The following is a 23,639-nucleotide window of genomic DNA, read 5'->3' as shown; positions in this document are numbered from 1 at the left end:
GACCAATCACGTTCAAAGAAAAATTTTGGAAGTTATGCAATTTTTACTCAGTGATGATGTGATCTCCTATGTATTGTGTGTGGATGGACTAGGACCATTTGCAATAAGCATATTACGCATATGTTGTGTCATATGTGGCGATTTTGGTTAAGGTTATCTTCTCTGCCACTTTTTGGGATGAACTGTTATGATTCTTAAGAAATGTGAATATGGTATCTATAGCCTTCCTTGACTCCAAAAGGTATGACATTTTATGGTCTAATATATTAATTACTTTGGTTCTCAGCGAAAAAAGAAAAGAAAAAAGGTTTTCTGGGTATTTTGGTAGTTTTCAAGGTCTTAAGGGGGTATTTTGAACATTCTAAATGTTTTGTGGACATTTTGGGTCATTTTCAATATTTGGTAGTATTTTGATCATTTTTGGAGATCTAGAGAATATTTTGGTCATTTCAAAGATTTTAGAGGTTTAATGTTATTTCGGCCATTTTAGAGGTTTTATGGACATTTTGATCATTCTTGAGATTTTAAAAGTATTCTTATTATTCTAGAGATTATTTTAGGTTGTTTGGATAATTATTTCAGCCAATGTATATAGTTCTACCTCTAAGTTTCTAAATTAAAAAAAAAAAAAAAAAAAAAAAAAAAAAAAAATTCTACCTCCAAGGAATTTGGCCTTATTTATTGATACTTGCTTTTGAAAACTTGTGAATTTCATGCGGTTTTAGGTTTTTCTTTGTCTTCCTACAATTTGGTTTCTAATGTTCTACCATTGTTAAATGGCATCCTTCACCTCAATGGTGGATTAAGCTAAACAAAAATTGGCCCTCACTCAGTTTTCTAGAGTTAGTTAGGGGCGAGGGGTTACTTAGGGTTTCAAATGGTACCCGGATTAGTCTTGAAACAAACAAGAGTGCCGATAACTTGGCCAGTCTTGAACTATCTCAATTGTGGGATCTTATTTTATTTTCATCTCCTCTTGTATCTTGTTCGGAGGTTTGTTATATGGGATAATTTGGAGGAGTCTTGTTTCGAACTTTTCTTAATATTTTGCATCCTTATTTACTAAAAATAGAACTTTATTTTGAAACCTAGCTGCCTCCTTTGCCCTAGAGTTAAGTAGGGGTACTAGTCTTGTATCGCACAAGTTTGTCTCCACTATGGCTCGAGTTGTAGATTTTGAGGTATGGAACACCTAAAGCATTCAAGATGAATGAAAAATTTCAAGAGGCGTGGAAGAAATTCACATTAACATTAGAGGAGATTGAAGCAATTGAGACAACTTGTATATCAGTCTTTGCACAGACTCTTGGACTCGAGGATTCATATAATGCTAGAAGGGGCTCCGCTGGGATAGAGAAAGCTCTAACTGCAAATGACTGAATTTGTTAAGTGTGAGCCACATTATTGATATTTTAAAAATTAAAAATAAAATGAAATAAAAAGATGATTTCAGGAAGTTTAGAAAATATGGAGTGTAAACCACGTAGGGAAGAAAGGGATAAGGCACAAATTGTGTTTGGTAATTAGAAGATGAGCTAGATTTTTAATTAAACCAACTTATTTCAAATGTATTAGTTTTAGCATTAACCACGTTGAAAACTTGAAAATAGTAGTGAAAGAAGTATATGAAAGATTTGGTTGAAATTGTTGATTTGTTTATTAAAAAGAAAAATACTAAATTACAAATTACACCCTCTTATTATTACTATTATTATTTGAAATTCAATTCAATCTTGTAACTTTTGATTTATTCATTCAATTCAATCTATATTTCTATATTTCTATAGGGGTGCCTACTTAGCCAGTTGTGCATAGCCTTACAAGAAATTGACATAAATCAATAGAAGGATGGCATTGGAAAAAGAGCCTGTGATACAATAGCCTTAGCACACATTCACTCATAAAAGTGAACCGCTAATGAGTTCTAGTTCAAAGAGAACTCCCTCCTCCCATAAGAATGGGTGAAGGGTGAGGCTGTGGGTTCAAAAGGCATTAGGTGTGTAACTTATCAACAGAAAAAAGTTAAAAGGTTCATGAGAGTGATCTTAAAGTATTATGCCACAAATTTTCTAATTTACCTGAAACAAAAACTAGCATCACCATATTCACCACCACCAATACATACTCTCGCATATAGCTCCGCTCATTTTATCAAAAAAGAATACGCTTCCATAAGCTGCAACACCTCTCTCTCTCTCTCTCTCTCTCTCTCTCTCTCTCTCAACATTTCATCAATGGCTTGCATAAGTCCCTGTCTCTCTCGAATGTTATTACAAATCAAACACAATTGCACTCCACAAAATGCTTATTCAAGTTTCAAATTCTGAATCACAGAGTAATACAGCTAGGACTATTGTTAATCTCTATTTGGTTGCTAAGAAATATTTATGATATTTGATTTCTTTGGTTGTTCAGTATGGTAGATCCGTTGAAATGAAGCGAATTCTGAATTTTCTACAACTCTATTTTAATAAATGCGTCCCCTTTTTTCTGTGTATTAGGTTTGAATCTAATGTTTCTTACAGTTTAGATGGTGGGGATCACATTTCTGGGTTAGGATTATTCGACAATGAAATTTTAGCCATTTTTGGGGTTTTAATCAATTTAAGATGTCGTGGCAGCTGTTAGGAGAGTTTGAGATTGGTTTTGGAAATGGTGGGTGGTTGATTTGGGTTCAAAATGTGTGATCTATATGGATTAGTGGTAGTAATAAATTGGTGGGGGTTAGATTGGCTGTGTTAGGCTTATTTGACAATGAAATGTTATCCAGTTTAAGGTTTTGATCAATTTAGGATCTTGTGGCAGTTGGTAGGAGACTTTGGCAGGAAATGATGGGGATCGTTTTAGCACCAAATTGTGTGATCTATGTTGAATAGTAGTAGCATGTAAATGATGGGAATCACATTCGTTGTGTTAGTCTTTGTGGCTTAACCAAGAGTTAAGTTTATGGGCCTATAAAATTTTAGCCATTTTGGGCTTTGATTAATGTAAGATTTTCTGGGACTTATTAGATTTTAGGTTTGGTTTTGCAAATGATGGGCTGTTGATTTAAGTCCCAATGTGTGATCTATATTCATTAGTAGTAGTAATTAAATGGTGGTCCCAATGTGTGATCTATGTTCAGTAGTAGTAGTTATTAAATGGTGGGTATCATGTTGGCCGTGTTAGGGTATTTTTATTTACATTATATATATATATATATATATATATTTGAGTTGACAAATACATCTGACACAAGTTACAAGGTTTTTGTGTTTTTTTATGAAAATTGATAGGGTTGGAAAGTAAGCATCAACTCCTTTTTATTAATATTGGTAAGTTACACAGCCAGCAAATTTTGAATTCAAAACCGTACTCTTGATCCCATTATAGAGGAGGAAGTGTAATTTGAGCTAGAACTCATTGTTATGATAAAATTGCTTTGATTAATTTGTCCATAGCATCTACTCCATAATAGTTACAACTTCGAACATAATCGTGAATATCAACAAAATTGGTGAAAAGAATTCATCCAAGAAGATTATCAAAATCAATAAAATGTTCTACGCTACTAATATGGTACCTATCTTTGCACATTAACACAAACAACGACATTACTAAGACTAGCTAGTAGACACATGCAGTTCATGTTTAGTGGTAACAAATGGGTTCAGATAACAAAGTCATAGTCACAATTGACCTGGCATATAAACCATTTACAAAAGTGGGACTTTCTGAAAGAGTTTTCACAGCCTAAGAATACCCATTTACAAAAGAACAAACAGGTCATACAAAAACACTAGGTGTGTGTTTGGCATTTACTTATTTTTGCTACTATTTATAGTCCCATTGCAATTTTTGGTACTATTTATAAGTTTTACTATACTATTTTAGCTACTTTTTAGTTTTATCTACTATACTTTCTGCAAAAAAATTTCAATTTCATCTAAATAAACTGTTCCCAAACAGACACTAGAAAAGAAGAAAACAAAGGAAAATTGAAAGAAAGTATTGATCTTAATGACTAATATTGATCTGGGTTTGCAAAAAAAGCAAAAACTGAACTTAGATTAGTTCAATAACAGTCACTGATTGTTTTCCCCATTTATACTATTGAGAAATGGGGAACATTATTTTCAGTAAAAAAATGTAAAACTAAAACCAGAGAGAGTGTGTGAGAGAGAACTCCTGGAATTTGTGGAACAGAAAGGCCATTAGCAGTTCTGCAGTTGCAACAAGAAAGAAGACGAGTTTCATTCAACACCTTATCACCAAGCCATGGAAATTAAAGCATATAACAAAAGTGTTTCAACCATAGCATTTCAATCACAAACACAAGAAACAATTGAGTTGTTGGAAAATGAAGGAGTGAGAGACTGAAAGAGACACTTACTGAAAATATCGTGCGAATGAGAGAGGAGTGTGAGTGTAAAAGTAAAACTGTAAATTGCAATTGGAAATATTGTGCTTATGTGATTTCACTTTTGTTGTACGGAACTTGATAAAATGAAGTTCCATGTATTTTATTTAATTTTATTTGTAAATTTGAAATTAGTTTGAAAAACAATTCCATTTGGACCATTTCTACTATTACTATTAGAGAAGAACGTACCAATTTTATGTGTACTCAGGTTTTTTTTTTTTTTTTAATTATTTTTATTGAATTTTAACCTGTTGTGTTCGCTTATGTAATTTTTACTCTTTATCATTTTTTAGAATAACTTGTATTGATTAAAAAAATGACTTCTAGAGCTGTATTGAAAATTTGTGCATTTATGTTAATGATTTTTCATGAAGATTCTCAATTCCTTTTGTTATACTATCAAGTTGTTAGTCATGTTTACAGGTTTGCTTGAGTAGAATGTTTGAAAAAGTGCATTTGTTTTTTTCTTTTTTTTTAAATAGCGGTTTTAAAAATTATTCTTTTAAAAAATCAGTTTTTAAAATTATGGTAAAATATATAAAAAAGTGTTTCTATTAATTAAACATTTAAATAATGAGAAATGTTATGCTCACAATATTTTCACAATATTTTTAAAGTGGACAAAATAGACCGAATAAGACCGAATAGAACCAAAGTGGATAAAATGGACCAAAGTAGATAGAATAGAACCAATATGGACCAAATAAGCCTAATGTGGAATGAATGGACCGAATTAGACTGAATAGAACTAAATGGGCCGAATTGGACCGAATAAAACTTTAGTGGACAAAATAGACTAATTAGATAAGACCGAAGAGAACAAATTGACCGAATAAAACCAATGTAGACCAAATAAGACTTTATATATATAACTGAAGTCTTTGACTTAACCATTACTTCTTCTTTTTTTAACTCAGCATTATTTTAAAAAAAAATTATTCTTTCTGACCCAAAAATTTTAGCTTTAAAAAAAAAAAAAAAAAAAAAAAAAACTAAAATCCACGACACTCTCGAAAATACCTGACTACAACACTAACGCGCATAAAACCCCCAAACTGAAAAACCCTATTGGCTATTGCTCAATTGCTGTCTTCTCTCTCCATCCAGTCGCTATCTCCAAAACTTCTACCTTTGCCGGTCTTTTTGTTTACCAAAGGATGGTTTTATTACTGTTCTTTGAGGCAGGCTTGCTTTCGCTCTTTCCATCGGCGTCGCAGCATTCATTTATATATATATATATATATTTGATAAAAAGCCACTCTTATTTGACTCTCTTTCAATAACAAATTTTTCTCCTTTTCTCAACCTTCGACCCCCCAATATTTATCCAGTCTCCATCGTTTCCACCAACTCTCCCCTGTTACTGCCTTCAGTCATCAATTTGCTACACTCACCGAATCTGCTTCTCCCCTCTCTTTCTTTTCTCTAATTTACAAACAAAACCCGATAACCTCTCTGTCCCTGATAACCCAAACCAAACCATTCGAGTGATTTTTTATATGTTACTATCAAACGCAGACCCACAAACGTCTCTCACCAATTCTCACTTCCTTCCTCTCCTAATATTGCGACTTTGTCCTCTACGGCAACGACTATGCTCCTCCATTCCCGACTATGCTCTGGTAACAAGGTCAGGTCAGGCGCTCCAAGATTGAGTTATGATTTTGATAATTTACCTTATAGTTTTTACTTGACTGATTCACTTTTGATTAGAATATGGGAAGAGCTAAGCTAATGCTGTTTCTAGGAAAATTTTGGAGTTGGGTATTGTTAAAGAGTTTGGAGAACTTAGTCTATCAAAGGATCTAGTTGCTGGGTTTTGATTTGAATGTATTTGTGGGTAGTTCTTCCATAAGATTATATGCAGCAGTGGTTGCAACAATAATGCATGATGTGTGTTTGATAAAATGCCTCGAAAAGATTATATTATCTGGAATATTTTGCTAAATGGTTTACTTATTGTAGTAATTCTCTAGAACTTTTAAGAGATTCCGTTTTGCCATTGTGTATAAAGACAAACCACATCATTGTTTATGACAACTGTTAAGTGAAATAGCACAATATCTTTTCAAAGGGTCAACAAAGAATGCAATGGCATTATCATGAGAATATTATTTTCTTAGGAATTTCTAGATATTGATGTGAAAACCATTTTAGTAGTTGTCTCTATTTAATGCTGGTTTTGAATAGCAATTTTTTTAAGTTTGCGAGAGAAAGGGTATTTATAACTTATTTGGAAGAATTTAGTAATAAAATTATCTCTAAAAATAGCTAATCATTAAATTATTATCCCTAATGTTTGTTATGAGTTTTTTCCTTTATATTTTTTAGAAAAATTGTATTCTCTTGATATTTTTCCTCCTTTAACTCTTATATTTTAACTACTTTGTGCTCATGTAGAATATGAGTATCATCTAATACTCTAGATTATAGAGTATAAGGAATATATTTATTAAATAAAAAAAAAATGATATATTTGTCTATCAGGATTTGTACAGAGGAGGCATTCATTTATTATATATATTTTTTGTTCATGTACATATTTTGCAATAATTGTATACAATTGTTTAATTTTCCTTTAATGTTTGATTATATTTCAAATATAATTATACTTTTTAGCATGCTTAAAGTAAATATATATAATTTGTTGGGACCTATCTTGCAGGAGATCATGGAAACATATTTAAGTTGAAAAGGAGGAACCCAATTGGAATTCACATTAAAGAACAAAGGTGTATAAGAGATTTCCAGTTCTTTTAATTTCCCCAATTTGGAGAAATGTGCTTCATCTAGACTGCCTGTGAAGTAATTATGTGAAATAGATACTGCAAATAGATTTGAGAGAAGTCCAAGACTCTTTGGAATGGTGCCGTTTAATTTATTTACACCGAGGAGTAAGGCTTGCATTTGATATCGAGATCCATTAGATGCTTAAGCTGCCCTAGTGAATTTGGAATTTTTCCACCCAAAGAATTATCCCTAAGATTGAGATATTCTAAGAGACTTGTACTATGATTAGAGAACCAATTAGGTGCCTCTTGATTGAAAAGATTTTTAGCAAGATCAAGGACCCGAAGAGACGTGGAATTGACAAATCCAACCGATGGAGTCAAAGTATTAAGTTGACAATTGTTTAAGATTAGCTCCAAAAGAGACGAAAGTGAACTTATAATTTGAAGCCAATCAACTTCTCTATGAAGGTCGGTGTGGCTTAGATCAAAGTGTTGCATGGAAGAGAGATGAAACATCCAATGAAGGTTATCAACATAGAGGCCATTATTTTCTTTAAGATTTAGGTAGAGGAGGCTTGAAAGGTTCCCAAGCTGATGAGGAATGTGTCCACAAAATTGAGCATGATGGAGGTCAAGATGTGTCAAATTGACCATTGATCCAAGGAAACTTGGAATAGAAGTACAATTAAAGAAATTATCGCTCAAGCCCAAGTAATTCAAAAATTCTAATTCAACCAATAAAGGACTAATCTTAACGCCTACATGTTTTACTGATAGTTCTGTGACTTGAGCAGTTTTGTTGTCACAATGAACTCCGTCCCACCTGCAGCAATCTTCTTGGTCAGACCATGAGGAGAGTGAGCTCTAGTTGTAAGGATTAGTTAAACCTCATTTGAGGCTAAGGCTGTGTTTGGTTCGTGTAAAAGCATTTCCAGAAAATATTCCATTTTCTGGAAATGCTATTTTTCGGAAAGGAAAATGTTTTTATGTGTTTGGTTGCATTTCAAAAAATTTTCCGAAAAATATTTTCTGGTGTTTGGAAAAGAAGAAGGAAAAGACAAACCCAGAAAAAAAAAATCATCAACGATCGACACTCGACTGGGTTCGACGGCGCGGTGCTTCGCGAGCTCTAGTCCGACCACCGCGCCGTCAGATCGCGATCTCGCCGGTTGCGAGATTGCGATCAACGACGCGATCTCGATCTGCGCGAGATCACGCCGTCGATCGCGAGATCGCAATCGACGGCGTGATCTCGTGACAGCACGATCTCGATCTTCGCGAGATCGCGATCGACGGCGCGATCTCGCAAAGCGTCGATCGCGATCTCGATCTTCGCGAGATCGCGATCGACGGCGCGATCTCGCGAAGCATCGATCGCGATCTCGCGACGTCGTTCGCGATCTTCGTCGATCGCGATCTCAGATCGCGGTCGTCGGACTGGAGCTCACGAGATCGGCGCAGACTGGAGCTCGGAGTTCGCTGGCGATCGTCGGACTGACTGGAGCTCGGTCTTTACCTCTCGCGCGCGCGCTCTCTCTCTCTCTCTCTCTCTCTCTTTTTCCGGAAATACTTTGAAGTGAAAATGGAAGTGTAAAATGATTTCCGTGGTCAAAGCTATATTTTTTCGGTCAACGGATTTCAATTTCCGGAAAATAGAATTTTCCGGACCAACCAAACAGCCCCATTTCCGGAAGTGATTTTCACCCAAAACAAACATACCCTAAGAAGTGCGTTTTTCTCTTTTTCACAACAAGAAACATTTGACTCTGCTTTGAAGAAACATAAACTGAAGGTTATGACAAAGAACCATGGTTAGAAAAGCACATGAATTGCAAAAGAGGTACCCATGATAGAGCAAGAACAGAGGAAGAGGAGAATGGTTTTTTCTTTTTTGGCTGAATGAAGATAAGAGAAGATAAGGGTTGAAAGAGAAGTTTTAAGGAAAAGACGCTGAGTGTGAGTGTTGGTGACGCAATTGGAGATTACTAGAGCTTGTGACAAGTGATTCTTAAAAAGTCTTTTTTTTTCTTTTTTTTTTTTTCTTTTTTTTATGAAGACTTTGACTTGTTGACTTAAAGCCAAATGCCAAAGACCAATGCCCGTCTCTCACGTAACCACAGAGTGATAGTTGTATCCAAACTTTGAATTGTTGAATACTTTTGTTCGTTCGGAGACTTGTTTGCCAATTATACCTATGTTTGCCTGTAAATTGTTTGATAATTGTACCAAGATAGGCTTTTTTTCCTTGATCTGATATGGCTTTGTTCTAACTTCTAACCATCCGCACTATGGTCTCTTCTTTCATTTTCACATACTATTTTGCACAAAAGTAATGCCCATGATCTAGTTAAATCTCGTGCATGTGTTCGTATATTCCTCTGTTATGCATATTTATATATGTTTACGGGCGTAAATGACATGATTGCAGGCTGATTACTGTTTCAAGATAGATACCTCTCCTCAGTGTACTACTAGTAAATATAAATGATAAGATGTATTTAAATTTATTCATTGGAGAGAGTACTGATCATCAACCAAATTTGGGAACTTCAAACTGCGGTGCCTATGGGTGCTATAATGAGCGAAACCCCAACTATTCAATAAAACATTCTTGACCAGCCAAATACTACTATTGTTGCCACACCTGTATCAGCATTTCAAGTTTCAATGACACCAACACCATTTCTTTGGGGAGTCCATCCCCCGCTGGAGAATCCCCCTTTGTCTTACAATGCCTCCATTGTTCTTCATGTCCTTATACGTGTGTAATTTGGATCCTCAAGATCTTGCAAACTAGAGGCAAGTAGAGATTGTGTGCATTTTGAGAATGGTGTTCCTTAATTTTAAACACTATACATTTGGCTCCAACAGCTCCAGACAGCTTGGACAAGGCAGCACAAAAGAGAAATGGCTACCTCGGTCAGGTTGTGAACATTTTAACATTCTTAGTCCTGATAGGATGAATGCAAGGGAAAATGCTAAGACTACAACTATTTACACAACTTTTACCACAACTTGTCTGTATCTACCTAAAGTAGATATACCAAAAAAAAAAATACAAAAAAAAAACAAAAAACAAAAATTCATCCATCTAAAGTAAAGTTGCAAGAAATAACAAGAGAGAGAGATGGAATAATCACCTTTTTTTTGGAGAGAATGTAATAGAAATAGTGTGTGTGTGTGTGTGTGTATAAATACAAAATTATCTAAGTCATGTTACATTTGCAAAGTACACTCTTGAAATTTGGAATTGCTTAGATTTTATACATTGAAGTTTGAGAATTTTGATTTTACACCCTGAAGTTTGGTTCCAATAGCAAAAACACATCCTCAATTATTTTTGGTTGTAAAGTGAAATGTTCGCACACTGACAAATCAACCATATCAAAATGGCACCGTTTCGCTCAAGAAGAAACAAAAAACACAATCAAACTTATGACACCGTTTCACATCACAATTCCCAAACTCCACAGCAAACAAACCAATGTTTTAAATTTCATTATATTCTGGTGTTTAATCCGGTGCATTTACGCCCTTGTTCCATTTCAGTCTAGATTTCAGTTTGTTCCGGACTATAATGGCGTTCCAGAAGAATTCTTGTAGTTCCGGTCTCTAAATTCCGGCCTATTCCAAGATATTATGGACATGTTGGATTTTTTTAAAACATTGAAGCCCAAATTCATCATTTGACCCATTTTATTCCCATATCATATTTTAAACTTTATGTTGGTTAATTGGATAAAATGAAATATAAAATTATAAAATTATAAATTATATATGTGTGTGTGTATATCCGATGCACTACAAGATGCAGAAGGCAATACATGATGATGATGTATATCAAACTATTCCAAACTTTTTTGTTTTATATACTAAGTGTGGCAGACTAGACACAGAAATGTTGCCACCAAGGAAACCTATGCTATTTCACAATAGTAGGACAAGCAATCAACAGACAAGATTATCAACAAAAACAAAAATCAACAGACAACAACATTATAGATGTGAAGAGAATATACGCGAAATTCATTGTTCCCTGATATGTGAGATGTAAAAGATAGAAAGAAAATATAAGCTAAGGAATTATAAGAATTCATGCCAAGCCCACCTCTTGATATTCTATGGAATTAAAGCTTATAACATGAGGTGAGAAATCATGCTATGCATTGTATTTGAAAAAATATATAAAAAAGCACTCTACACCACCTATTTGATGCATTATGTATATGAGAAACAATTTCTACTGTCATAGTACAACTTTGGTTCTATTGAGGGTATTCCCATGAGTTTCCTCTTTGTCCACTTCAAATATCTCTAAACAAAGTCCAATAGTAGCATAGTGGAATGGTATCCTTACGGTGATCCATCTGTAATTGAAACCCATCTTCCCCTCCTCCACTATCTACCTAACAAAAAAGGTCTCAAAACATTAAAACAAAGTCTGAATTTACAAATGAACTTTATTTCAAACACAATGGGCTAACTAAAAATATGGACTAAACTAAAAGACAATCTATATTTGTGAAATAAAATCCAAATGACTATCACATTAACTACAAATTAAATCATATATTCAAAGTAAGTAACTACTACATTAACATGAACCAACCAATATTTAAGGACATAATACTCAAAGTAATACCTTTTAGGTAGATAATGATGCCTTTCACTTGCTAAAGTAGACTCTTGCCTATTTAGATAAGCAATTCATCTTTATCACTGTAGTCACATACATCCAATCTTTAATGTCATCAGCAAATTTGAAAAAAGCATGCCTCCAAGTCCTATTGAAGAAGAGAGCTCCACAAATTGCCCAAAAGCCAGTTGTGAGTCCAACTCCCATACCTATATAGAAGCTGGAATTTTTAGAGTCATCTTCAGCACTGCCTAGCATAAAATTAATTTAAGTATTCCCAAGAAATAGTTTTCCTTGAATATGCCTTCCATAAAATCAATTTAACTATCCCCAAGAAATCTTCCCCTCCCTTCCCCCACCTCTGGAGGCCACCATCCCCTTTCCCACACTTTGCTGCCCAATTGTAGATTTTCTTTTGCCAACACTTCAGTTCAAAAGTTATTGGATGTTAACATTAACTCTACTTGAATAACTTTAAACTTTTTAAATAACTAAATTTGTTCAAGGAAACTAGTAAAGAAGTTAAGGTAATCAAAAGAACAAATCAAAAGATCTTTCCCACGAATCAAGATAATCCCACTACTTCAAACATAGAAAGGATGGGTCACAAGAAAATTCTAAAATCCTGAACATCTCATGCCCCACTCACACAACTTCAAGCTCAAAATGCAACATTGGATAAAGTTTCCGGATTGCAAATAGAACCATACTAGGATAGTCAGTAGGTTGGCCATTCCTGTCAATAGCAAAACCAAGGCCACTTCAAGAAGGAGCAGTTGTTGGTTGTGGAGGCAATTCATGTGCATCACCTATCCTTTTAGTATCAAGAATAAGAATTTCATCCATAGACATGGAGAAAGTTTTAATCTGAACATGGACGTTTTCTTGGACTTGTTGATCAGCAAGAGAGGCTTTACTAGCCATTCTATGATCTCCTCTGCATCTGCCTCATCAGCATTCCTTCCCAAACAGTTGTAGCTGGAGTTCAGCACAATGCAATGATGTGCAGAAAAATCATTAGTAATTGGTACTTTAATGGGAGAAGTAGAACACACATGCCACACCCACAAGCTCATAAGTAATCAGAACCAAATGTGGAAATTTTGTAATAATTGATTGAGACTTCTTCTGTACCAAAACAGAAGATTGGTACTAAAAACCCAAATAATGCAGTTACGGTCAATAAAAAATGTGTTGTACATATAAACCTAATAATGCAGTTATTGTCAATAAAAAATGTGTTGTACATATAAACGTTTCTCTTTTATTCTCTTCACGAATTCATAAGTTTTATTATAAAAAAAAAAAAAATGCCAAAAATTGCATTCTAACTTCATGTGTTTTCTACATGTAGGCCAAAAAGGGCATTGCTTAGCTATGTTAATAGTGGCATAAGTAAAAACAGTTCATTGTTGACAATTTGATAAATAAATAAAATTAAATTAAATAAAAAATTAACCATGAAAAAAAAAAAAAAACTTATTAAATACAAGGAGAGGTACAATAATTATTAAAGACAGCAAGGTCAACAAGAAAAATCAAATGAAAGTGTCAGATGATGGAATTGTTGAGAGCCTCTGCACCACAAGATGCAGAAGAGAGCGGCAATACATGATCATGTATATCAAACTAAGTGTGGCAGACAACGCAAAGCAATGTTGCCACCAAAAGAAACCTAAGGAATTTCACAATTGTTGGACAAGCAACTCAGCAGAAGACAACAATACTGATTTCTGGATTTTTATTTTTTCCTTTAATACAAAATTTATCCAAGCTCAAGAAGTACATATACTCCAGTACATTAAGCAAAAACTGATAGTCTTGCAATCAAATCTAGGTGAAGAAACATTCAAATTTGATTCCAGTACAGAGAATATAATATGGGGTACTGCATATATGAACAATTGTAATGAATTTTGTGACAATCAAACATATTTGACAGCTATGTATTACAGAACAGGCACTCAGTTGAAGCCCTCTCATCCAACCTCTGATGCAGCAAGGGTTGATTTGATGTTATTGGGAAATATATTCAGGAAGAAGTTTGAAACATTAAGCATATAATTAAAAGAACACCAATTAGTTCTTACCACATAAGGAGATTAAATTGGAGGGCGTAAGTCCAGCTTGGAGGACATCCTTGTACTTCTAGAGACATTGATCCCCTTTTTTCTCCCACATATCCATCAATCCATGTATTTGTTAGCCAACAACATGCCATCCAAATACTAAAATCAGAATTGATCACAATCAGCACTTTCTTGCAGTAAAATAATCTGGACCTCTATACATGTTACCTCCAATAAAACAACTTCCAATCAAGTCCCTGTCAAATATCAATCAAAACTAAGAACTTCACGCAACCTTTATAATCAATTTGGTTTCCAAGGTTTCAATCCAAATAATGTCATGTTTTAGGTTACATACTGGTTGAATTCCTTGTTTAGCTGCAATAAGAATGGCATTCAAAAAAGAACAAATACTATTTTAGAGCTTTAACTTCAATGAAAAGAAGCCAAGAGATATTCTAGAGCATCAAAGCTTGCAAGTAATATTTTTGTTTTTGTTGGTAAGTTACACATATGGGCGGGCCATGAACCCTCAATCTCACCTGCCACCTTGTTCTTAAAGGAGGGGGAAATGCTCATTCGCAACATTGAAGTTTGCAAGAGATCTATCAACTAGAGCATATTATCATTCCAAAAAATATATATAAAATCAACAGTTCATCTAAGAATATTAATTTAGAAGTAGAAAGTTAAAAATTATAGAACGAATCACATCACAAACACAAAAACATGATTTCAAGAAAGACCTTATAGAAGCTAGTGTTATCTCCCAATAGGTATTCTGGAAATAGTAATTAAATTCTCATTGAAGATGTCTTTCCATAAAATCAATGTAAGTATCCCCAAGGCATCTTCCCCTCCACCTTGCTGCCCAAATGTAGATTTATTTTGTTGACACTTTAGTTCAAAAGTGACTGGATGTTGACTTCAACTCCACTTAAATAACTTTAAATATTTTAAATAACTAAATTTGTTTAAGGAAACAATTAAAGAAGTTATGGTAATCAATGGTCAAATCAAAAGATCAATCCTTCGAATCAAGATAATCCCCCTACTTCAAGGGTGAGTCACAAGAAAATTCAAAGATCCTGAACATCCCAAGCTGCACTCTTCAAGCTCATAATGCAACATTGGAAAAGGGTTTTATATTACAAACAGAATCTTACCAGGACGGTCAGTAGGTTGGCCATTCCTGCCAACAGCAAAATCCAGGCCACTCTGACAAGGAGCAGCTATTGGTTGTGGAGACAGTTCTTGTGCCTCACCTATCCTTTTAGTATAAGGTAGAAGAATTTCATCTATACACATGGAGAAACTTTTAATTTGAGCATGAATGTTTTCTCAAACCTGCTTCTGTTGATCAGCAAGAGAGGTTTTACAAGCCATTTCATTGAACTCCTCTGCTTTTTCCTAATCAACATCCCTTCCCAAACAGTTAATGAGAAAAAAAAAAATTGAGATTAAAGGACACTGAATGACCAAGGTAGCATAAATTTAGATAAAGCCAAGCGGTAGATTAAAGAGAACAAACAAAATAACATCTACTCAAAATGCAATACCATGATTTAAAAGTTCAATTTTGGCTTAATCAACAAGTTAAAAGAAATTTTACTTTGTTAAAATACTTTAAATAGATGCGCAACATCAAACAAGCTGAAACTTGGATAGAAGTAAGGCAAACATTAAAATCAAGTTCTGTCACATCTACTATTATTTGACTTTTATCACCAAGCAAGTAATACAACTTTTTTAGTAACTAAGACTTAAGGAGTTTTTTGAAACCAAAATAGGCACAAAATATACATTTAATAGTGGTGATTCAAAGTAAAATTCTTAATTATTATAATACTATATTCACTTCTATCTTTAGATACCACAAAGATAGGAACTAGAAAATAGTAGATGCCTAACCATAAACTTTATATGCTAAGGTTCTGTTTGTTTTAGATTAAAATGTCAATTTAATTTCACCAACAACTTATGTAAATCTTTTGAAAGCCTCACTTTTTTTTTAACTATAGTCATATTTTTAAACAAAGTAAGACAGTCAAAACAAGGTCATCCAAACACCTTCCTCAAAGAAAAAAGGTCATCCAAATACAATCTCAATGATAAATTACCACTTCTTTTAAAGTAAATTTAAAATAAAAATTAAAATCCTTAACTAATGCATTCACTTATTACAAATTGATAGGGTTGAACCTTAACATCTAGTCTTTTTTTTATCATTATTATTATTGTTGTTATATTATGCATACAGTAAGTTTTGAATCAAAACCTTACCCTCTATCTCATTATTATGGACGAGGAAGTCATTTAAGGTAGATCTCATTGTTATGGTAAATTTGCTTTAATTAATATGACCATAACATCAAACTCTATACAGTTACTACTTCAAACAAAAGCATGTATATCAACATAATTGGGTAAAAAATTCATTAAAGAGGTTAATAAAAACCAATCAAATGGTCTACACTACTGATTTGGTCCCTATCTTTGCACATTAATACAAACAACGTCCTTAGCGAACTGGCCAGTACCAATAGGCAATAGCCACATACAGTTCATATGCAGAGGTAAAAAACAAGATAATTCAGAAGACAAAGTCATAGTTACACTGACCTGGTATATAGAAACAATTTATTTATGTCTACTTCAAATTGTAATTGTCTTGGATTGCAGGAGTTTTCTCAGCCTGTGAATATCGTTTGCAAAAGAGCAAAAGGGTCATACAAAAGCACGAGAAAAAAAAAAAAAAAGAGAGAGAGAGAAGAAGAAGAAGAAGAAGAAGATAAGAAAACATAGCATAAATGAAAGAAAGTCTTAATCTTTATGACTAATATTGCTGTCAAAAACCCAACTCAATTCAATAACAGCCATAGATTTGGCTCAATTGAGTAGAGTTTGTTGGTTCCAAATGGGAAACCCATTTTTTAAAAAAGGAATAATATTTTCAGTAAAACTATAAAACAAAAACGGGAGAGAGAGAGAGGGCCTCTTGGAAATTGTGGAACAGAAAAATCACTGTGAAATAAATCAAAAAGTCTGGGAAGCACTATTTCTTGAAGAAATAATTCTTCTTTAAATGACTAGCACTATATAGATAAATAGTTCTCACACACATATCCAAGAATCATAATACATAGCATGTTTTATGATAAAACCAGAATGAAATAATATCAAAAAAAAGATTTCTTTCGTTAATAACTTTTTGGCCTTTAAAAGAGCATGAACCAGTGCCACCTCCTGAAGTATAAACAATGAATTGCAATTTTCAATAATAGTGATGTGAGTATGAGAAGTATGACTACCTAGGCATCAAGCTTAACCTCAATTCAAAATACACCATGTTGAAATTCTAAGAATTCATGGTAAGCCCTCTTTGATATTCTACTTGTAAATCCTCCAATGGAATTGAAGTTTACAGCATATGAGGTGATAAATCATGCTATGCATCCTATTTATAATAATCATTATAAATAAATAATTAAAATTCTACACGACATATTTGATGTATTACGTATATGAGAAACAATTTCTTCTGTCATAGTTGACTACAACAGTAACATGAAAGAAACAATATTAAGGACATATAACATGAAGCAATACCTTTTGGCTAGATAACGATGCCTCACTTATTAAGGCAGACTCTTAGCTTTTCCAATAAATTCATCTTTATCATTGTAGTCACATAAATCCAATCTTTTATTTCATCAGCAAATCTAAAATAGGCATGCCTCCAAGTCCTATTAAAGAAGAGAGCTCCACAAATTGCCCAAAAGCCAGTTGCGAATCCAACTCCCATACCAATGTAGAAGTTAGAGTTTTTAGAATCATCTTCAACACTGCCAATTGGTGATCTATTCAAAGATTGTTCCTCAATTGTGCAGTTTTTTGGAAGAGGATCACCGCATAACTGAGGATTTCCAATGTACCTAACGGCATCAAAAGATTGAAGCTGGTTGCTTGAAGGAATTCTACCTGAGAGGTCATTGTATGACAAGTCCAAGAGACCAAGAAATGTCAAATTAGACATGCTTGGAGGAATTTTACCCGATAAATGATTTTGTGAGAGATCAACTGACTCTAACTCTTTCAAACTCCCAATTTTTTCTGGTATCTTTCCCATCAAATGATTTCGAGACAAATTCAAAAAGCGTAGTTCGGAAAGATCTGAAATTTCAGCAGGGATTGATCCGGACAAGTTGTTACTTGAAAGGTCTATGAGCCTAACTAATATAAGGTTCTCTTCATATTCCATTTCTTTCTCTTTGGGAACCAACTGAACATTCTCAACATAGGATCCATACATATACGAATATATAAAAGACATAGAAGAAAATGAAATAATATTGAAATCTGGTAATGCCATGGCACTAATATTTTTCAAGCAGTTTGGTATGGATCCTGATAGACTATTATTGGCAAGATCCAATACTATAAGAGAAGAAAGTTGGCATATTTGTTGAGGTATATAACCCTTGAATTCACTTGATCTTAGACGGAGAACTGTAAGATTCGTCAATTCTCCAATCCATAGTGGTATGATGGACAAATGATTATCACCCATATCAATGAGCCATATATTTGAGCACTTTTTCAATGATGAAGGAATATATCCATAGATGCCATTGTTCTGTATACGCAATGATTGGAGGTTAACTAAAGCCCCCATGGAGTAGGGAATTCTACCTACTAGATTATTGCTCCCTAAGCTTAAATGGATCAAAGACTGCCAATACTTCCAGCAGTGAGAAAGTTCTCCTGATAAGAGATTGTTTGATGCATCTAAAACCTCTAATTTATTCTTTCTAATTTTCTTTTGGCATAAGAAAGTAGAAATGGGTCCATAAAATGAGTTGTTAGCTATATTGAGCAATCTTTATGGTCAGACCAGGATGAGAGGACGTGTCCATGATCAGTGAGACCACGTTTGAGGGTTAGAAGGGCTTGCTTGTCTTTTTCATTGCAAGAGACATTTGAGATTGACTCTGCTTTGAAGAAGAAGAAGCTTAAACTGAAGGTAGCGGGAAGGAACCATACTAAGAAAAGCAGATGAAGAGTTGCAAAAGAGGCGGCCATAGTAACGAAGGAAGAGAAGTTTGAAGGAAGAGAAGTTTGAAGGAAGAAAAGCTCTAGTGTGAGTATACAGTTATTAGCCCATCGTAATATATATTGTGATTCTTCAAACCCTTTCTCCTTTTCCTTATTATTATATTACTTTAATCAAGACCTTGACTTGTTGACAAGTGCTTTTATATTATTTTAAGCCAAACCCACAAGGATCAACGCCAACCACTCAGGTGATGAGATGGGCAGTCCGTTTGGAAAGAAATTTAATTAATTTTGTAGCTTTTTTTTTTTTTTTTTTTTTAACTATTTATGGGTCTCATTGTACAGTTAGTACTTTTCATAGATCTCATTATACTATTCAACTAACTTTTAACTTTTTTTTTTCTACATTTTCAGCAAAAACTTTTCAATTTTAACTAAATAAACTGTTCTCAAACGGACCTGTAGTATTAGATTCATTTCAAAACCATCTTTCACATAATAATGTAGAGATTTTCCATCAATATCATAATCATCTAGAATTTGAATTATTGAATTTTTGTTTTTATTGGGTGACTTGTTGACCATTAATCTATTATGCAATATTTTCTACCATGTGACATGATTTTCATGTAGGGCCAAAAATTCATGTGGAAGAAATTTTTTTTGGAACTTAAGGCTCATTATTGAGTACAATCTCAAGGCATGTGTATGTGCTCTTAATGACATGATTAAATTTGTGATAGTGTATGCTTTTAGCCAAACCCCTAGAGATCAATGCTCAGCACACACAAGTGAAGAGATGTAGTGTTAGGTTCATTTGACAATCATCTTTCATGTAACCGCATAGAGATTTCTCAACAATATCAAAATCGTTAAACATTTGTCTTTCTGACATCTTTTGTTTTTTAATTGGGTGACTTGTTGATCATTAATCCATTATGCAATATTTTCCACCATGTGACATAATTTCATGTAAGGCCCAAAATTCATGAACTTAAGCCTCGTGATTGAGTAGAATATCATGTGAATGTGCTCTTAATGACATGATTAAATTAGTGATAATATTGGCTTTAAGCCAAACACCCAAAGATCAATGCTCACCACACCCAAGAGATGAGATGTGGTGTTAGGTTCATTTGACAACCGTCTCTCACATAACCGCGTAGAGATTTTTTTATCAATATCAAAATCATCAAGAATTTGACTTATTGACATCTTTTGTTTTTTGGTTGTGTGACTTATTGACCATTAATTTTCATCTAAGACCATAAATTCATGTTGAGTACATTTGTTTGGAACCTAAGGCTCATGATGGAGTAAAATATCTTGTGTATGTGCTCTTAATGACATGATTAAATTAGTGATAATATAGGCTCTAAGCAAAACCCCCAGAGATCAATGCTCACCACACACAAGTGATGAAATGTTGTGTTAGGTTCATTTCACATCCATCTTTCAAGCAACCACGTAGAGATTATCTATCAATGTTAGAATCATCTAGAATCTGGCTCTCTTTTTTTGACTTGTTGACCATTGATCCATTATGCAATATTTTCCACTGTTAGGGGTGGCTCTACTTGTTAATCAGGATGGTGACCACCTTGACTTGAATTTTATTTTTATATATATACCTTAAAAAAATTAAATACTAAATTAATATGTGTTGTTGACCACTCTAGAAAAAATTCTTTACCACTCTAAAAAAAATCTTGAACACCCTAAATAAAAATTTGCGCCATTAAAAATAAAATTTTGGTCCAATGAAGATTGAACCAAAAAATTGTGAAAAGTGCTATGTTCACAATATTTTCACAAATAAATTCTAAGTGGCATATTATTATTGGGTAATACTAGTGAACAAAAAGATAATTCCATTGCTAATTTCAAATATGAACCAATAACAATTTACCAGTTAGGGTTTGTTATGAAAGTATTATGAAAATGTTGTAGACATAGCACTTCTCAAAAATTGCCCAAACACATACAAATTAGCCCAAAAGCCCAAATCAAATGTTTAATTGTGATTTTTTAAATTTTGATTTCAAAAGGCATATTTTAAAATTATTATATTTTTTTCCTAAAAAACACACATTTTCAAATAGTTAGTCACTTAGTCTGTTAGTGCTTGCTTTAGTCTTTAGCTGAATTTGTTGAATTTATTTGATACATTTTCTACACATGCATATGCACTAAAGTAATACCTAAATACTTTGTAGAACATGATTAATGTAACAGTTGAATGCTTAAGTTAAATATATTGAATGAACTTATAGTTTACTCTTTACTCTTTTGCTGGCACTATGAACAAATTTCTTATAAGGAAATCACTTGTATTGCAAGATTCCTTTTCTAAGAAAATTCATATTGGCTTGAATAATTTTCATTGAGATCCTAGGATATGGGAAAATGTTTTATCTTAATGATCAAGATGAAATAAGAAGAGCATATTTATAAAGAGGTTCTTGTCAACCTCTTGGCCATAATTTCCTTTAAAAAAGAAATTAGTGGAGTATTGTGTCGATTTAATCCTAATTAGTTTAAAGAATACAAAAATTAGTTGGAACACATCATAAAAAAGGATAATGCATTTTGTTTTATTTTTACTTATTTTGGTAAGGTATTAGTAATTGAATGGGAGATCAACAGTTTAATGATTGCTTGGTAGTGTACATTGGCAAAGATAATGTACCTAATAGTATTGATAATGAAGATATCATACAACGATTTCAAAATATGAAAACTCGTAAAAGAAAATTTTAAAACTCTACATATTTCTGTTTTTTTTTTTTTTTTTTTTTTTTGCGATTTCAATATATTTAAGTTTCATTTTTATTAAATTTTGTTTAATTTAAGTTTTTTAACGACTATCCTAAAAAAATTTCTGAAGCTGCCACTGTCCATTGTGCTGCATAATTTTCATATAAGGTCAGAAATTTATGTTGTGGACATTTGTCTGGCACTCATGGCTCATGATTTAGTGAAATTTCGTATGTGCTCTTAATGACATATGAAATAGACTGTTCCCAAACAAACCAGTAGTGTTAGGTTCATTTCAGAACCGTCTTTCACGTAATAATGTAGAGATTTTCCATCAATATCATAATCATCAAGAATTTGAATTATTGAATTTTTGTTTTTATTGGGTGACTTGTTGACCATTAATCTATTATGCAATATTTTCCACCGTGTGACATAATTTTCAAGTAGGGTCAGAAATTCAGGTCGAGGAAATTGTTTTTGGAACTTAAGGCTCATTACTGAGTACAAACGGACCCGTTGTGTTAGGTTCATTTCAAAACCGTCTTTCACGTAACAATGTAGAGATTTTCCATCAATGGCATAATCATCAAGAATTTGAATCATTGAATTTTTTTTTTTTTTTTTTTTGGGTGACTTGTTGACCAATAATCTATTATGCAATATTTTCCACCGTGTGACATAATTTTCATGAAGGGCCAGAAATTCATGTTGAGGAAATTGTTTTTGGAACTTAAGGCTCATTATTGAGTACAATCTCAAGTCATGTGTATGTGCTCTTAATGACATGATTAAATTAATGATAATATATGCTTTTAGTCAATCCCCTAGAGATCAATGCTCAGCACACACAAGTGAAGAGATGTAGTGTTAGGTTCATTTGATGATCATCTTTCATTTAACTGTGTAGAGATTTTTCAACAATATCAAAATCATTAAGAATTTGTCTTATTAACAACTTTTGTTTTTTAATTGGGTGACTTGTTGACCATTAATCCATTATGCAATATTTTCCACCATGTGACATAATTTCATGTAAGGCCCAAAATTCATGAACTTAAGTCTTGTGATTGAGTACAATATCATGTGAATGTGCTCTTAATGACATGATTAAATTAGTGATAATATTGGCTTTAAGCCAAACCCCCAAAGATCAATGCTCACCACACCCAAGTGATGAGATGTGGTGTTAGGTTCATTTGACAATCGTCTCTCACATAACCGCATAGAGATTTTTTATCAATATCAAAATCATCAAGAATTTGACTTATTGACATCTTTTGTTTTTTGGTTGTGTGACTTATTGACCATTAATTTTCATCTAAGACCATAAATTCATGTTGAGTACATTTGTTTGGAACCTAAGGCTCATGATGGAGTAAAATATCTTGTGTATGTGCTCTTAATGACATGATTAAATTAGTGATAATATAGGCTTTAAGCAAAACCCCGAGAGATCAATGCTTACCACACACAAGTGATGAGATGTTGCGTTAGGTTCATTTGACATCCATCTTTCAAGTAACCGCGTAGAGATTATCCATCAATGTCAGAATCATCTAGAATCTAACTCTCTTTTTTTGACTTGTTGACCATTGATCCATTATGCAATATTTTCCACTGTTAGGGGCGGCTCTACTTGTTAATCGGGGTGGTGACCACCTTGACTTGAATTTTATTTTTTTATATATACCTTAAAAAAATTAAATTTTAAATTAATATGTATTGTTGATCACCCTAAAAAATATTTGTGACCACTCTAAAAAAATCTTGAACACCCTAAATAAAAATTTGAGCCATTAAAAATAAAATTTTGGTCCAATGAAGATTGAACCAAAAAATTTTGAGAAGCGCTATGTTCACAACATTTTCACAAATAAATCCAAAGTGGCATATTGTTATTGGGTAATACTAGTGAACAAAAAGATAATTTCATTACTAATTTTAAATTAGAACCAATAACAATTTACCAGCTAGGGTTTGTTATG

The 23,639-nt window shown here is 33.2% G+C and overlaps 1 protein-coding gene across 13 annotated transcripts in view; it reads right to left on the bottom strand.

Moving 5' to 3' along the window:
- The window catches only part of LOC115989671 (receptor-like protein EIX2), a 94,571-nt gene extending 75,606 nt beyond the window's left edge, over positions 1–18,965 (bottom strand). For 5 of the 13 annotated variants that reach the window (XR_004092035.1, XR_004092036.1, XR_004092033.1 and 2 more), the window contains exons 1-3: positions 17,449–18,965; positions 16,462–16,534; positions 15,006–15,262 (exon numbers count right to left, since the gene is read on the bottom strand). Coding sequence is in view for 2 of the 13 variants with exons in the window: in XM_031113483.1 (XP_030969343.1) it covers positions 17,471–18,514 (1,044 nt within the window). In the remaining 11 variants the exon portion in view is untranslated. The other 8 variants (XR_004092037.1, XR_004092038.1, XR_004092039.1 and 5 more) reach the window with 8 other exon arrangements.
- Between the last annotated feature and the right edge of the window lie 4,674 nt (positions 18,966–23,639).

The sequence above is a fragment of the Quercus lobata genome, chromosome 5, assembly GCF_001633185.2.
Source record: "Quercus lobata isolate SW786 chromosome 5, ValleyOak3.0 Primary Assembly, whole genome shotgun sequence".
Classification (NCBI taxonomy): Eukaryota; Viridiplantae; Streptophyta; class Magnoliopsida; order Fagales; family Fagaceae; genus Quercus; species Quercus lobata.
The sequence above is the reverse complement of the archived record's forward strand: the minus strand, read 5'-3'. Positions and strand labels throughout refer to the sequence as shown.